This window comes from Anolis sagrei, chromosome 12 (genome assembly GCF_037176765.1).
Source record: "Anolis sagrei isolate rAnoSag1 chromosome 12, rAnoSag1.mat, whole genome shotgun sequence".
NCBI lineage: Eukaryota > Metazoa > Chordata > Lepidosauria > Squamata > Dactyloidae > Anolis > Anolis sagrei.
In genome coordinates, this window is record NC_090032.1 from 10,216,361 (window position 1) to 10,234,163 (window position 17,803).

General features: G+C 44.0%; 1 protein-coding gene across 3 annotated transcripts in view; it reads right to left on the reverse strand.

The window, feature by feature from the left end:
* Window positions 1-394: 394 nt before the first annotated feature.
* DPF2 (double PHD fingers 2) overlaps window positions 395-17,803 on the reverse strand; it is a 44,738-nt gene continuing 27,329 nt past the window's right edge. For all 3 annotated transcript variants that reach the window (XM_060758179.2, XM_060758178.2, XM_060758180.2), the window contains 5 exons: window positions 11,125-11,262; window positions 9,287-9,415; window positions 3,341-3,453; window positions 2,804-2,885; window positions 395-850 (listed from right to left, as the gene is read on the reverse strand). In XM_060758179.2, coding sequence (XP_060614162.1) covers window positions 774-850; window positions 2,804-2,885; window positions 3,341-3,453; window positions 9,287-9,415; window positions 11,125-11,262 — 539 coding nt within the window. In that variant the 3' untranslated portion in view covers window positions 395-773. The remainder of the gene's footprint in view (window positions 851-2,803; window positions 2,886-3,340; window positions 3,454-9,286; window positions 9,416-11,124; window positions 11,263-17,803) is intronic.

The window sequence follows — 17,803 nt, forward strand, 5'->3', positions numbered from 1 at the left end:
TGGGACATAAATGGAAGGTGATACTGGTGTTTGTGGAAGGGCATACGAGCAGACTTAAAAAAAATGTTGGACACTTCCCACAGATGTGGGCAAAATGTCAGGAGAGAATGCTTCTGGAACATGGCCAGACAGCCCAGAAAACTCACAGCAACCCAATGATTCCGGACATGAAAGCCTTCGACAACACATCGAGTCCTGGTTCATAGCAATAGCCCATCTTGGTTTCTAGTAAGTATTATACAGTGTTTACTTGGGATTTCAGAGATTACTGTTTTGGTGCTGGATCGGCTGTCACTCATGTTTGGGACATAATAAATTCCTAGGACTCAGAAGACTATTCGTTGTCGTTTTCCTCGCAAACTGAAGTGGGAGCAGAACAGAGAAAAACGCAAAAAGATTTTGAAAAATAATATTATTTTTAAGACGGAAACTTGACAGTTGTCTGTTGGATAGAACAGCACAATAGGCTGCCCTTCCCATGGGATTTCTCTTGGAATATTAAGGCCGTAGATATGGTGATTTTCCACTCGGTGCTTCTAAACTAGCCTCTCAAGGAAGGGACCGTGGATATCTCAAACACAGGGCAAAAGCTACGGGGCAGAGGCCTGTACCCTGAAAAGGCTGTGGGCAAGATGGAGACCCGGATGAAGAGCAGGATGTAGGCGACCAAATCAAGACAAAGAAGAAGGGGGGAAAGCCCTGTGACGCAGCAGGCAACCCAAGGCGCCTCTTCCTCTTGACCTCCCTTTCCCCCTCCGCAGCTCCAAGGCCCATCAGGAGGAGTTCTGGTTCTGATAGATCGAGGCTTTCTCCTTCAGCAAGTCCAGACACAAGTGGCAGCTCCAGCTCCCTGCGAAGGGAACAGCGGACAAAGACAAACCATATCATGCCTGCTTGCAAAAGCAACGATTTTTGCCTCTTTGCTAGCTGCACTAGTCTAACTTCAGGGATGGGGGGGGGGGGGGGTCCCTGTCCATATTTTTAGGATCGTTGGTCTTGCAGTCCCAAAAGATTAAGATAATCCTGTTGGAAGGAATATGTTATCGTTTCTATATATATACCTGATATACTCAAGTATAAGCCAAGGTTTTCAGCCCTTTCTTAGGCTTATACTCGAGTTAAGATTATTTATTATTTTATTTTTATTCTATTTTATTACATTTATTTTACTCTACTTATTATTATTATTATTATTATTATTATTATTATTATTATTACTACATTTACATTATTTTGTTCTATTATTATTATTATACTAGCTGTCCCCTACTATGGCACAGTCTGGGTGTATGTGTTTGTGTGTGTATATATTTGTGTGTGTGTGTTTTGGTCGTGTCAGGAGCGACTTGCGAAACTGCAAGTCACTTCTGGTGTGAGAGAATTGGCCGTCTGGAAGGACGTTGCCCAGAGGACACCCGGATGTTGTGATGTTTTAACATCCTTGTGGGAGGCTTCTCTCATGTCCCCACGTGAGCAGCTGGAGCTGATAGAGGGAGCTCATCCGCACTCTCCCTGGATTTGAACCTGCAACCTGTCGGTCTTCAGTCCTGCCGGCACAGGGGTTTAACCCACTGCGCCACCAGTGTGTGTGTGTGTGTGTATATATATATATATGGTTTTGTGAATGCATTGTAATGTTTGTGGTTTTTTTTTTGCTTTTTAAGTCTCTTCTGCTGTGTTTTTCAGTGTTTTTATGAGTGATGGCCACTCGTTGGCCTGAGAGGTGTGTCGTGCCTGATAGGTGTGTCGAGTTATGTTAATCCCACAAACGAACATTACATTTTTATGTATATAGACTAGCTGTGCCCGCCACACATTGCTGTGGCCAACCTTCCCTCCCTCTTTCTGTCCTTCTTTCCCTCCCTCTTTTCTTCTTTCTCCCTTTTTCTTTCTCTTCTTCTTTATTCCTTCTCTACCTGTTTCTTTTCTCACTTCCTTTGCTCTTTGGTTCCATCCTTCCTTGTCTCTTTCCTTCCTTCCCTCTTTCTCTCTTTCGTTCCTTCTCTCCTTTCCCACTTTCACTATTTTATTTCCTTCTCTCCTTCCTTCCTTCTCTACCCTTCTTTCTTTCCTTCTCTCTTTCCCTCCTTCTTTCCTTCCTTCTTTCTCCACCTTTCTTTCCTTCTCTCCTTCTTTCCCTTTCTCTCCCTCCTTCTCTCCTTCCTTCTCCACCCTTCTTTCCTTCCTTCCTTCTCTCTTTCCCTCTTTCTCTCCTTCCTTCTCTACCCTTCTTTCTTTCCTTCCTTCTCTCCTTCATTCTCTCCTTCCTCCCTCCTTTCTGGGTATGTGTTTTGTGTGTATATGTATATTTTTGTGTTTGTGTATATATATGTGGTTTTGCGCATTCATTGTATTTTTTGTTTTTTTCTTTGCTTTTTATGTCTCTTCCATTGTGTTTTTCAGTGTTTTTATGAGTGATGGTCACTTGTTGGCCTGAGAGGTGTCTTGTGTCCAAGTCAATTCGTCCAGTGGTTTTTGAGTTGTTCATCCCACAAACAATAAATTCTATTTTTATTTATACAGATTTATTATTTTCCTCTATTATTGTTATTATTACATTTATTATTTTATTATTATTGTTTTGTTTATTATATTGTTATTAGTGTCTGACTCTGGGGATTGGTGCTCATCTCCATTTCTAAGCCAAAGAGCTGGAGTTGTCCATAGATGCCTCCAAGGCCGTCATGACTGCACGGAGTGGTGTTACCTTCCTGCCAGAGCGGTATCTATTGATCTACTCACACTTGAATGTTTTCGAACTGCATTTTGGGGGGGGGGGGGGTGGGTTGGTCGTAGTACTTACCTTCAGGAGGTTCTGACATGGGCGGTGTGAGGCAGTACATGTGATACCCACGGTCACAATCGTCACAAAAGAGCAGCTGGTCCTAAGCAAAATGGGGAAGAGGAAGGAGGACAAAAAAAAGCAAGAGAATGCAAATTATTCCTTTGGGAGGGTGGGATTCAATACCTCACGGGTATCTGCTTTCCTTCCTCTAATGGTGCTCCAGTTCTGTCCACCTGAGTGACACCCATCACGGAATCCCAGTGTTGGAAAGGACCCTAAAAGTCATCTAGTCCAACCCCGTTCTGCCAGGCAGGAATTGATCAATTGATTTAATGGTGGATTGAATCCTGGAATCATGGAGTTGGACGAGACCCCAAAAGGCCATACAGTTCAACGCTCTGCTAGGCAGGAAAACACAATCAAAGCCTTCCTGATAGATGGCCATCCACCCTTTGCTTAAAAACCTCCAGAGAAGCAAGGAGACTTGAGAAGGGCACATCTGAATCCCATACCAATCACAGAATCAGGGGATTCAGTCCTATGATGGGAACTCACATCGTTTTCGGAGGTTCCGCAGATATTGCAGCACTTGCATTCGATGCACTGCCAGCGGTAGGTCTTCACCGCCGCCATCATGACTGGTGTGAATTGCAGGCAAGAAGGGTGTCCTGGGAGGGAAGAAACAGGGTATTGAGGTGCATCTCCCAAATAATAGAACTGAAGGTGAAATGTACCATATATGTGTGTAAGTCAACCCGATGTATAAGTGAGGGCAGGTTTGGGCACCAAAAAGTATGGATTTTTGATAAGCCAAGGGTCATTCTTCAGAGAGACAAACAAGCCAGTGCTGCTTCAAAGAGGACAACAACAACAACAACAATAATAACAACTTTATTTTTATACCCCACCAACCATCTCTCCTAGGGGACTTGGGGCGGCTTACAACAATCCTTACATAAGATAGTTCATTTACTATTATTATTATTATTAGAACAAATGCCATCTAAGCCAGAATGGAAAAGTCAACAACAGATCCCAAATGTAGACTTTGCAAGGAAGCAGATGAAAAAACAGATCTCATCCTCAGCTGCTGCAAGGAGATTGCGCAGGCAGACTACAAGCAGAGGCACAACACAGTTGTTCAGATGATTCATTGGAACTTGTGCCAAATTATACCAACTGCCTGCGACAAAGAACTGGTGGGATCACAAGCCAGAAAAAGTTACAGAAAATGAACATGTCAAGCTACTCTGGGACTTCAGGATTCAGACAGAGTTTTGGAGCACAACACTCCTGACCTCACAATTGTGTTAAAAAACAAAGTATGGATTGTCAATGTTGCAATTCCAGGTGACAACAGGATTGCAGAGAAACAACTGGAAAAGACGACATGATATAAGAATTTAAAGATCGAACTGTAAAGACTGTGGCACAAGCCAGTCAAGCTGGTCCCAGTGGTGATTGGCACACTGGGTGCAGTGCCTAAGACCTTGGCCTGCACAAACGCAATTGGCGCTGACAAAATTATCATCTGTCAGCTGCAAAAAGCCACCCTACTGGGATCTGCACACATTATTCACCCATACATCACACAGTCCTAGACATTTGGGAAGTGTCCGACATGTGATCCAATACAGCAGCCAGCAGAGTGATCTTGTTTGCTGTGTACTGATCTTGTTATGTTTCAAATAACAACAACAACAATAACCTTGGCCAGCACTGAAAAGCAATCGGCACTGACAAAATTACAATGTCAGCTGCAAAAGGCCACCCTACTTTGATCTGCATGCATTATTCGCCAATACATCACATAGTCCTATAAATAATAATAACTGCAAAGACTAATAATAATAATAATAACAACAACAACAACAATCCCGGGCCCTCGGGATTGAAGGTGGTGCTGCTGAACGCCAGATCTGTCAACGGAAAAACGACCTGGATCCAGGACCTAATCCTGGAGGAGCGGGCAGATCTGGCGTGCATTACGGAGACCTGGTTGGATGAAGCTGGAGGGGTAAACCTGACCCAGCTTTGTCCTCCAGGCTTCTCCGTACAGCACCAACCTAGATCCGGAGGACGGGGAGGCGGGGTCGCAGTGATCTACAGGGATTCCATCCATCTGACCAGGAGCCCCATCCCGCAGACCACAAATTTTGAATGCGTCCACCTGAGGGTGGGTGACCGGGACAGAATAGGGATTCTGTTAGTGTACCGTCCACCTCGCTGCACTACAGTCTCCCTGCCTGAGCTAGCGGGGGTGGTCTCGAGCCTGGCGTTGGAGTCCCAACGGCTTCTTGTGCTGGGGGACTTCAACATCCATGCCGAGGCGGCCCCCACAGGAGCGGCTCAGGACTTCATGTCTGCCATGGCAACCATGGGGCTGTCCCAACAAATAACTGGCCCCACCCACTGTGCTGGACACACATTGGACTTGGTTTTCTGTCAGGGATGGGAGCAGGGTGGCGGTGTGGAGGAGCTGTCCATCTCTCCGTTGCCGTGGACTGACCACTTCCTGATCAGATTTAGACTCACTGCGCCCCCCAACCTCCGCAAAGGTGGAGGACCCATTAAGATGGTCCGCCCCAGGAGGCTTATGGATCCGAATGGATTCCTGACGGCTCTTGGGGATTTTCCCGCCACCTCGGCAGGTGACCATGTCGAGGCCTTGGTCGCTCTCCGGAATGGGGAGATGGCCAGGGCAATTGACACGATCGCTCCGGAACGTCCCCTCTCAAGTAACCGAGCTAAACCATCTCCTTGGTTCACTGAGGAGTTGGCAGCGATGAAGCGAAGGAAGAGGGAACTAGAGAGCGTGTGGCGCTCAGACCCAAGCGAGCCAAACCGAGCACGGTTTGTGTCCTTTTTGAGGGCATACGCCGTGGCAATAAAAGCCGCAAAGAAGACTTTCTTTGCGGCTACTATTGCGTCTGCAAAAAACCGTCCGGCGGAGTTGTTTCGGATTGTCAGAGGTCTTTTGACTCCCACCACTTCAGGTGGGAGCCCTGACAATTCGGCCACGCGCTGTGAAGCATTTGCTCGGTTCTTTGCAGACAAAGTCGCTTTGATCCGCTCTGGGCTGGACACCACATTAAATGCAGTCTCTGTGGATGTGACACGAGCGCCTGCTTGTCCTATTTTGTTGGATTCTTTTCAGTTTGTGAAGCCCGAGGATGTGGACAAGATACTTGGAGGAATGAGGCCCACCACGTCCATCCTAGACCCCTGCCCATCCTGGCTTCTGAGGGAGGCCAGAGGGGGATTGGCTGAGTGGGTAACGGTGGTGGTTAACGCCTCCCTTCGGGAAGGCAAGATTCCAGCGAGCCTAAAACAGGCTATTATAAAGCCGCTGTTGAAGAAACCATCACTGGACCCCACTAAATTCGACAACTTTCGGCCTGTTTCCAATCTTCCCTTTTTGGGCAAAGTCATGGAAAGCGTGGTGGCTTCACAACTCCAGGTACTCTTGAGAGACACGGATTATCTGGATCCGGCACAGTCTGGTTTCAGACCGGGACATGGTACCGAGACGGTCTTGGTCGCCTTAGTGGATGATCTGCGCCGGGAGCTAGACAGGGGGAGTGTGTCCCTGTTGGTGCTCCTGGACCTCTCAGCGGCCTTCGATACCGTCGACCACGGTATCCTTCTGGGGCGCCTTGCGGAAGTGGGTCTTGGGGGCACTGCTCTGCAGTGGCTCCAGTCATTTCTGGAAGGCCGTACCCAGAAGGTGTTATTGGGGGACTCCTGTTCAACTCCACAGCCGTTGACCTGTGGGGTTCCTCAGGGTTCTATCCTGTCCCCCATGCTGTTTAATATCTACATGAAGCCGCTGGGTGAGATCATCCGGAGTTTCGGGGTGCGGTGTCATCTGTACGCAGATGATGTCCAGCTCTGTCACTCCTTCCCACCTGCTACTAAGGAGGCTGTCGAAGTCCTGAACCGGTGCCTGGCCGCTGTAATGGTCTGGATGAGGGCGAACAAACTGAAATTAAATCCAGACAAGACAGAGGTACTCCTGGTCAGTCGCAAGGCCGAACAGGGTATAGGGTTACAGCCTGTGCTGGATGGGGTCGCACTCCCCTTGAAGGCGCAGGTTCGCAGCTTGGGTGTGACCCTGGACTCATCGTTGAGCCTGGACCCCCAGGTTTCAGCGGTGACCAGGGGAGCATTTGCACAGCTTCGGCTTGTGCGCCAGCTGCGCCCGTACCTTGGGAAGTCTGACTTGGCCACGGTGGTACATGCTCTGGTCACATCCCGTCTTGACTACTGCAACGCTCTCTACGTGGGGCTGCCCTTAAAGACGGCCCGGAAGCTGCAGCTAGTCCAGCGCGCGGCAGCCATGTTGTTAACAGGAGCAGGACGCAGGGAGCATACAACGCCCTTGCTGTTCCAGCTCCACTGGCTGCCGATTTGCTACCGGGCCCAATTTAAGGTGCTGGTGTTAACCTACAAAGCCCTAAACGGTTCCGGCCCAAAATACCTTGCGAACCGCATCTCGGCCTACGAGCCCACGAGGACCTTGAGATCATCTGGGGAGGCCCTTCTCTCGATCCCGCCTGCCTCACAGGCACGTCTGGCGGGGACGAGAGAGAGGGCCTTCTCGGTGGTGGCCCCCCGGCTGTGGAACTCCCTCCCTGCTGATGTCAGACAGGCCCCCTCCCTCATGGCCTTTCGTAAGGGCCTGAAGACTTGGCTCTTCGAGCAGGCTTTCAACTAAGTGCTATGCTACGGGTAAAGACAACCAGACTGAACTACGACGACGAGATTGACTACGATTCTTTAAACATGACGGAGCGGATTTTTAGTATAAGTTGATGTATGTATTAGTGATGTAAATTGTTGTTGATTCTTTTGTAAAGTGTCTTTTTGTACTGTACGCCGCCGCGAGTCGCCCTAGGGCTGAGAGCGGCGGCTAACAAATGCAAGAAATAAATAAATAAATAAATAAACAACAACAACAACAACTGCAAAGACTCTGGCACAAGCCAGTCAAGGTGGTCCCAATGGTAATTGGCACACTGGGTGCAGTGCCTAAAGACCTTGGTCTGCACTTAAACACAATTGAGGCTGACAAAATTACCATCTGCCAGCTGCAGAAGGCCACCTTACTGGGATCTGCGCGCATTATTCACCGATACATCACACAGTCCTAGACACTTCGGAAGTGACCAACATGTGATCCAATACAACAGCCAGCAGAGTGTCTGCTGTGTACTAATATTGTTGTATTTCAAATAACAACAGCAATCTTGGCCAACACTAACAAAATTACAATATCAGCTGCAAAAGGCCAGTCTACTTGGATCTGCACACATCATTCGAAAATACATCATACAGTCTTAGACGCTTGGGAAGTGTTCGACTTGTGATTCTGTGATACGAAATCCAGCATATAGATCTCGTTTGCTGTGACATACTGTGTTTTGGTGTCAATAATAATAATAATAATAATAATAAACTTTATTTATATTATGCCATCTTTCCAACAAAAAAGGCAAACATTCAATGCCAAACACATTCATAAATTTATTATTTATTTACTTTACTTTACTTATATACCGCTGTTCTCAGCCCGAAGGCGACTCACAGCGGTTCACAACCAATAAAAACAGCAATAATTCAATGCAAAATATAACAACAATTAGTAACTTAACACATTACCCAATCAATAAACACTTACTACGATAACCGATCACAGTCGTCTCATTATCAAAAACATAATCCAGATTCGTCATCCATTGTTCCATTCCTATGTTCATTACCAATCATTGCACTAGTTATTTGAATGCCTGCTTGAACAGCCAGGTCTTCACTTTTTTGCGGAATACCATTAGAGATGGTGCTAGCCTAATGTCCATGGGAAGGGCGTTCCACAGCCAAGGAGCCACCACCGAGAAGGCCCTATCTCTCGTCCCCGCCAACCGTGCTTGAGAAGCAGGCGGGATCGAGAGCAGGGCCTCCCCGGAAGATCTCAAAGTCCTGGTGGGTTCATAAGCAGAGATGCGGTTAGATAGGTATCTTGGGCCGGAACCGTTTAAGGCTTTATAGGCCAACACCAGTACCTTGAATTGAGCCCGGTAGCAGATCGGCAGCCAGTGGAGCTGGAGCAACAGGGGGGTTGTATGCTCCCTGCGTTCCACTCCTGTTAGAATCATGGCTGCCGCACGTTGGACTAATTGAAGCTTCCGGGCCGTCTTCAAGGGCAACCCCACGTAGAGAGCATTGCAGTAGTCTAGGAGGGATGTAACCAGAGCGTGGACTACAGTGGCCAAGTCAGACTTCCCAAGGTACGGGCGCAGCTGGCGCACAAGCTTTAGCTGTGCAAATGCTCCCCTGGTCACCGCCGAAACCTGGGGTTCCAGGCTCAGCGATGTAAAAAATACAAAACGAACCATTCAAATATCAAAAGGAAACAGCAGTGACAACAAAAAAATTAAGTTCAAAAAGTGGCTGGGAAGCAATAGCAGGCCTATTTTGGAATTAAGAGAGTTTTAAAAATACCTGATCGGCCGCAGTCTGAACAGGAAACCAGTTCCTCTGGTTGCCCTGTTTTCTTATTGATTTTTGAATCCCCCAGGCAGAAGTCGCAGTAATTGTTGGGCAGGGCCAAGCCATCGGGGCCTTTCTTTGCTAATGGAGAAGAAAAACATTCAAATGGTAAGAAATCAATCCAAGTCAACTCTGGGCTGAAGCCCAACCTGCCTTGAAACAAAAACGTATATGCACAGTGTAAAGAGATTAGGGGCACTCATTGGATCCTTCTTTCCCTATCCTCTGTGCCAGGGTCACTCTCCCATTTACCCGTATATACTCGAGTATAAGCTGACTCAAATATAAGCCGATGCAGCTAATTTTGCACAAAAAACTGGGAAAACATATTGACTCAAGTATAAGCTGAGGGTGGGAAATGCGGCACCTACTGATAAATTTTAAAATAAAAATAGATACCAATAAAACTACATTAATTGAGGTTATCAGTAGGTTAAATATTTTTGAACATTTACATAAAACTGTAATTTAAGATAAGACTGCCCAACTATGATTAAACCATTATTCTAACCTTCTCCAATGTAAATGTACTGATGTATCTTTTCAATAATAATAGAGCAAAATAATAAATGTAATAATAATAATAATAATAATAATATAGTAAATTAATGGAAATGCAATAATAATAGTAATAATAAAATAAAATAATCAATGTAATAATATCAATAGAATAAAATAATCAATGTAATAATAATAGAGTAAAATAATAGTAATAATAATAATAGAGTATAATAATGAATGTAATAGAGTAATTTAATAAATGTAGTAATAATAATAATAAATAATAAAGTAAAATAATACATGCAACAATAATAGGGTAAAATAAAAATGTAATAATAATAATAAAGAGTAAAATAAAAATGTAATACAACAATAGAGTAAAATAATAAATGTAATAAAAATAGTAATAATAGAGTACATTAATGGAAATGCAATAATAATAGTAATAATAAAGTAAAATAATCAATGTAATAATATCAATAGAATAAAATAATAAATGTAATAATAATAGAGTAAAATAATAAATGTAATAATAATAATAGAGTAAAATAATTGTAATAATAATAATAGAGTATAATAATGAATGTAATAGAGTAATATAATAAATGTAATAATAATAATAAATAATAAAGTAAAATAATAAATGCAACAATAATAGGGGAAAATAAAAATGTAATAATAATAGAGTAAAAATAAATGTAGTAATAATAATAGAGTATAATAATACATACAATAGAGTAAAATAATAAATGTAACAATAATAAACAGAGTAAAATAATACATGTAATAATAATAATAATAATAATAATAAATAGAGTAAAATAATAATTGTAATAATAATAATAATAATAAAAATAGAGTAAAATAATAATTGCAATAATTATTGTAATCCTAAATGCTTGGGGAGTGTTCGACTTGTGATTTTGTGATATGAAATCCAGCATATGTATCTCGTTTGCTGTGTTATACTGTGTTTTTGTGTCAGTATAATAATAAATAGAGAAAAATAATAATTTAATGATAATAATAATAACAATAATAACAATAATAACAACAGAGTAAAATGATAAATAACTGACTCGAGTATAAGCCAAGGGGGGCTTTTTCAGCCTTAAAAAAGGGCTGAAAAACATGGTTTATACTCGAGTATATACAGTATATTGTCACCTTCAAATCTAAATTTAACCATCGAGGCACCAACTACAGCGGCTACCAAGTTATCTCAGAAAAGAGGAATTTTCATGCAAAAAATGTAAAGGATTACACAATTCATAAGATAAGAGACGTACATTTTTGTTCCTCGGACCTCTGAGAAACAGGTGTGGGGGGCTGAGAGTCTTCCTTGTCCTCCCCTTCCTCCTCGGCCAGGTGAGAATGTGCGTAATGGTAGCTCAACCCGGGACGGTTCTTGTAGCGCTTACCACATACTGAAGAGATGATAAGAAAAGACGGAGACGACATCTGAGACATCACCGTCCGCTATGGTGTTTCGGGGCGGATTACAAGTCACTCCAAGTGAAATATAACACACACACACATATATATCTGTGTGTGTGTGTAAACATTATATATATATATATATATATATATATATATATATACACACACACACACACACACATACATACATATAAAAACATAACATATATATAAAAATATAACAGTACATGAGTATCAAACAATATCACATATAAAGTTATAAAACTACCGCTATCAACACATAAAATAAAACAACACAATTTAAAAACACAGACTATCTATACTTAAAACTAGCTGCCATCAATCTATATAAATAAAAATGTAATGTTCGTTTGTGGGATTAACATAACTCAAAAACCACTGGACAAATTACTGCCAAATTTGGCCACAAGAAACCTACTAACCCAAGGAGAGACCATCACTCAAAAGAATGAGTCATTTGGAAGCTGAAGTTGCTAGGATTTATAGTTCACTTACAATAGTTCACCTACAATCAAAGAGCATTCTGAACTCCACCAATGATGGAATTGAACCAAACATGACACACAGAACTCCCAAGACCAACAGAAAATACTGGAAGGGTTTGGTGGGCATTTGGTGGGCGTTGAGTTTGGGAGTTGTAGTTCACCTACATCCAGAGAGCACTGTGGACAATATAGTAATATATAATACTGATATTGTACTATGCTAATCTATATAAATAAAAATGTAACGTTCGTTTCTGGGATTAACAGAACTCAAAAACCACTGGATGAATTGACACCAAATTTGGACACAATACACCTAACAACCCAATGTATGTCCTTCACTCAAAAAAATTGACTGTGTCGTTTGGAACTTGTAGTTGCTGGGATTTATAGTTCGCCTACAATCAAAGAGCATTCTGAATTCCACCAATGATGGAATTGAACCAAACTTGGTATACAGGACTCCCATGACCAACAGAAAACACTAGAAGGATTTAGTGGGCATTGCCCTTGAGTTTGGGAGTTGTAGTTCACCTACATCCAGAGAGCACTGTGGACTCACACAATGATGGATCTGGGCCAAACTTTGCACGAATATTCCATATGCCCAAATATGAACACAGGTGGAATTTGGGGAAAATAGACCTTGACATTTGGGAGTTGTAGTTACTGGGATTTATAGTTCACCTACAATCAAAGAGCATTCTGAACCCCACGAATGATAGAATTGGGGCAAACTTCCCACACAGAACCCATATGACCAATAGAAAATACTTAAGGCCGTCCAGTCCAACTCCCTTCAGGAGGCAAGAAAACGTAATCAAATACTGTTTACCCACAAGCAGAAAGAAATTACATATATTAGAAACTAACACTTTCTCATTACTTTATTTTCCAGAACATCAGACTGGGCCACAGCAACGCATGGCAGGGGACAGCTTGTTCACAACTAAAGTGCCAAAGTCTTAATCTCATAGGTGTCCATTTCAGCCTACTTAAGGCCAAAAGGCTATTTAAAAATCCATGTTTTTGGGCTGGATCAAAGGACCTAATCTCTTTTGGGAGGGTATTCGAGAGCCAGGAAGCCACTACAGAGAAAGCCCTCTCTATTGTCCCCAACAACTGCACTTGAGACAGTGGTGGGACCAAGAGAAGGGCCTCCCCTGCCACTCTCAAAGCCCATGCAGGTTCATTGAAGGAGATGCAGTTTTGAAGATAGCTTGGACCCGGAGCAAATAGGGCTTGGTAGGTAATAACCTGCACCTTGAATTAAGCCTGGAAAATTATCAGAAGTCAGTGTACCTGTTTGTTTAGGGGCATAATATGTTCCCTATAGCTAGCCCCAGTTAGTAATCTGGCAGCTGATCTTTGCACTAACCGCAGTTTCCAAACCATCTTCAAAGGCAGCTCCACGTAGAGTGCATCTTCCCACCGGAATGGAAATCATCTATCGGACAGATGGCAAGCTATTTAACCTCAGTAGACTGAAAGCCAAAACCAAAGTTACAACAACATCTGTTATAGAACTCCAGTATGCTAATGACGACGTTGTCTGTGCACATTCAGAAGAAGCCACTCTAACCACCTTTGCAGAAGCATACGAGAAGCTCGGCCTGTCACTGAACATCGAGAAAACCAAAGTGCTCTTCCAGCAGCCACCAGCCAATCCCTCTCCAATGCCAGAGATACAGCTTAATGGTGTAACATTAGAAAATGTGGACCATTTCCGCTCCCTTGGCAGCCACCTCTCCACCAAAGTCAACATCGACACTGAAATACAACACCGCCTGAGCTCTGCGAGTGCAGCGTTTTCCCAAATGACGCAGAGAGTGTTTGAGGACCGAGACATCCGTAGGGAGACCAAGGTGCTTGTTTATAAAGCTTTTGTCCTCCTAACCCTGCTATACTCCTGCAAAACGTGGACTGTCTACAGATGTCAACATAGACACTGAAATACAACACCGCCTGAGCTCTGTGAGTGCAGCATTTTTCCGAATGAAGCAAACAAAGCAACACTCAAAGCAGTTAATTTTAAACACTCACTCAGATTTCTAGTGCCCTCTAAGACAAAGCTTATCCTGAAGCAGAAGGGAACAAAATGGATTCTGCTTCCTCAACTTCTGTGGGAGCCCAACTCCTCCCTTTCCTCCTCCCTTCCTTCCTTCCCTTTTTCCTCCCTCTTTCCCTATCTCCTTCTCCTTCCATCCTTCCCTTCCTCCCTCTCATCCTTCCTTCCTTCCCTTTTTCCTCACTTTCCCTCTCTCCTTCTCCTTCCATCCTTCCCTTCCTCCCTTTCATCCTTCCTTCCTTCCCTTTTTCCTCCCTATTTCCTTCTTTCCCTCACTCCTCCCTCTTTCCCTATCTCCTTCTCCTTCCTTCCATCCTTCCCTTCCTCCCTTTCATCCTTCCCCTTTCCTCCCTCTTTCCCTCTCACCTTCTCCTTCCATCCTTTCCTTCCCTTTCTCCCTTTCATCCTTCCTTCCCTTTTTGCTCCCTCTTTCCCTCTCTCCTTCTCCTTTCATCCTTCCTTCCTTCCCTTTTTACTCCCTCTTTCCCTCTCTCCCTTTCCTTCCATCCTTCTCTTCCTCCTTTTCATCCTTCCTTCCCTTTTTCCTCCCTCTTTCCCTCTCTCCTTCTCCTTCCATCCTTCTCTTCCTCCTTTTCATCCTTCCTTCCCCTTTTCCTCCCTGTTTCCCTCTCTCCATCTCCTTCCATCCTTCCCTTCCTCCCTTTCATCCTTCCTTCCCTTTTTCCTCCCTCTTTCCCTATCTCCTTCCTTCCATCCTTCCCTTCCTCCCTTTCATCCTTCCTTCCTTCAATTTTCCTCCCTCTTTCCCTCTCTCCTTCTCCTTCCATTTCTCCCTTTCATCCTTCCTTCCTTCCCTTTTTCCTCCCTCTTTCCCTATCTCCTTCTCCTTCCATTCTTCCCTTCCTCCCTTTCATCCTTCCTTCCCTTTTTCCTCCCTCTTTCCCTATCTCCTTCTCCTTCCTTCCATCCTTTCCTTCCTCCCTTTCATCCTTCCTTCCTTCAATTTTCCTCCCTCTTTCCCTCTCTCCTTCCATCCTTCCCTTCCTCCCTTTCATCCTTCCTTCCTTCAATTTCCCTCCCTCTTTCCCTCTCTCCTTCTCCTTCCATCCTTCCCTTTCATCCTTCCTTCCTTCAATTTCCCTCCCTCTTTCCCTCTCTCCTTCTTCTTCCATCCTTCCCTTTCTCCCTTTCATCCTTCCTTCCCTTTTTCCTCCCTCTTTCCCTCTCTCCTCCTTCCATCCTTCCCTTCCTCCCTTTCATCCTTCCTTCTCTCTTTCCTTCCTCCTTCCCTCCTTTCCTTCCATCAATGGGCAGCCATCAAAGTCCTCTTAGCAGGGAGTGCTAGCATGCGGCCCACAAGTTAGAAACTTTCCCTACGCCTGCCATAGAGACAGGGAAGAAGTGCTGGTAAACGTTCTTAAGAGACAAAGATATACAGCAGCATCCCCACTTTCTGGCTCTCTAGCCTTATATAAGGGATCGACTACGATGGGAGACAAAGATATATCCTTTCTGGAGCCTATTAAGTTATGTGTGCTTCTCTGCAAAGTGACAGAGGAGCTAATTTGCTGGGAAACAAAAAGTAATGTCTCTCTTAGGGTTGTGTAAACACAGCTGAGGAAGTAAGAGCCTCCGCTGGCAAGATCCTCTCCAGTGCTGCTACTGTTGTGCTCTAGTTTCTAGGAAATCCCAACTGGTTGTAAAGAACAACCTTGGAAAAGAGGAGAAGGGTTGCTGTGAGTTTCCAGGCTGTCAAGCCACGCTCCAGAAGCATTCTCTCCTGATGTTTTGCCCACATCTACGGCAGGCGTCTGATGGAAACAAGGCAAGTGAGGTTTATACATCTGTGGAATGACCAGGGTGGGAGAATTAACTCCTGTCTGTTGGAGGGAAGTGTGAATGTTGCAACTGGTCACCTTGATTAGCATTGAATGGCCTTGCAGCTTCAAAGCCTGGCTGCTTCCTGCTCGAGGAAATCCTATATTGGGAGGTGTAAGCTGGCAGCTTCAATGCCTGGCTACTTACAAGGCCATTCAATGCTAATCAAGGTGGCCAATTTCAACATTCAATATGAATGGGTTGAATGAGTGAAGAGAGAGGGGGCCAGGGGACAGTTCCACCTTGTCTCCTATGCTATTCTAACAATATAATATAATATAATATAATATAATAGATTGTATATTCATATAATATTTATAATACTATAATGTAATGCAATATAATAATAATAAAATTATTATTATCTGAGGATTATCTGGGAAGGAATCCCACTGGAGCATTGCAGCGCACCCAAATACCTGGGAGTCACTTTGGACCGTGCTCTGACCTACAAGAAGCACTGCGCTAGAAACAACATCATACGAAAGCTGACTGGCACAACCTGGGGATCACAACCAGACACAGTGAAGACATCTGCCCTTGCGCTGTGCTACTCTGCTGCTGAGTATGCATGCCCAGTGTGGAACACATCTCACCACACTAAAACAGTAGATGTGGCTCTTAATGAGACATGCCGCATTATCACAGGGTGTCTGCGACCCACACCACTGGAGAAATTACACTGCTTAGCCAGTATTGCACCACCTGACATCCGCCGGGAAGTAGCAGCCAATAGTGAAAGGACCAAGGCAAAGACATCTCCAGCTCATCCCCTGTTTGGGTATCAGCCAGCACATCAACGACTTAAATCAAGACATAGTTTTCTTAGATCTACAGAGACACTCGCTGGAACACCCCAGCAAGCGAGAGTGCAAAAGTGGCAGGCCCAAACCCAGCACCTCAATTAATGGGTGATACCAGATGAGAGACTCCCCCCTGGGCACACAGAAGACCGGCTTGGAAGGCGCTGAACAGACTGCGCTCTGGCACCACGAGATGCAGAGCCAATCTTAAGAAATGGGGCTACAGGGTGGAATCCTCGGCATGCGAGTGCGGAGAAGAACAAACCACTGACCACCTGCTGCAATGCACCCTAAGCCTTGCCACATGCACGATGGAGGACCTTCTTGCGGCAACCCCAGAGGCACTCCAAGTGGCCAGATACTGGTCAAAGGACATTTAACCAAATACCAAATTTGCAAAATCTGTGTGGTTTTTTTTCTTTCTCTTTTTTCTTCTTCTTTTTTTTCTTTTTAATCTCTGTGTTTGTTTTGCTCTGTTAGAATTGTAATACAATGGTTGCTGATGACACGATAAAAAAATAAAAAAATATGATATTATAATTATATATTTAAATTACATGTAATATTACTAATAATATTACGATATAGTGATATGGTGCAATATAGCAATGTTTAATGCTGATATTGTACTATGCTAATAACATAATAGTCCAACGAGAGGCAGCCAGGTTAATAACTGGGGCGGCATACAGGGAGCACACAACTCCCATGTTACGCCAGCTCCACTGGCTGCCAGTTTGCTACCGGGCACAATTCAAAGGGCTGGCTTTGGCCTATAAAGCCCTAAACGGCCCCGGCCCAAATTACCTGTCTGAACGCATCTCTCCCTATGAACCATCGCTGAGATTAAGATCCTCCGGGGAGTCACAGGCACGATTGGTGGGGACGAGAGACAGGGCCTTCTCGGAGATTGATCCTATGGAACTCCCTTCCTCGTGAGATCAGGTCGGCCCCTCCCTCCTGTCCTTTAGAAGGATGGTCAAAACTTGGCTGTGGGACTAAGCTTTCGGGACAGGGCAATAAAGCAGAAATAGGAAAGATTACCAGGCCAATTAGATTTCATGTGGATGACTAGGACGGTTTTAAATGGTGCATTTAAATATTTTGGTAAATGTTTTTAATGTTTACGTATTAGGCTTGGGCAATCCATGGTTCTAAATGGTTCTAAAGTACTTACAAAACTAAAATTCAGGTGGTGAAAATTTCAGAACTCTAACAAAACTCTCAAAATTTCATAATAAATGGCAGTTCCTAATTGGTTCTGTCATTAAAATCACCAATAATGAAGTAATAATTAAATTTTGAAAGTTTT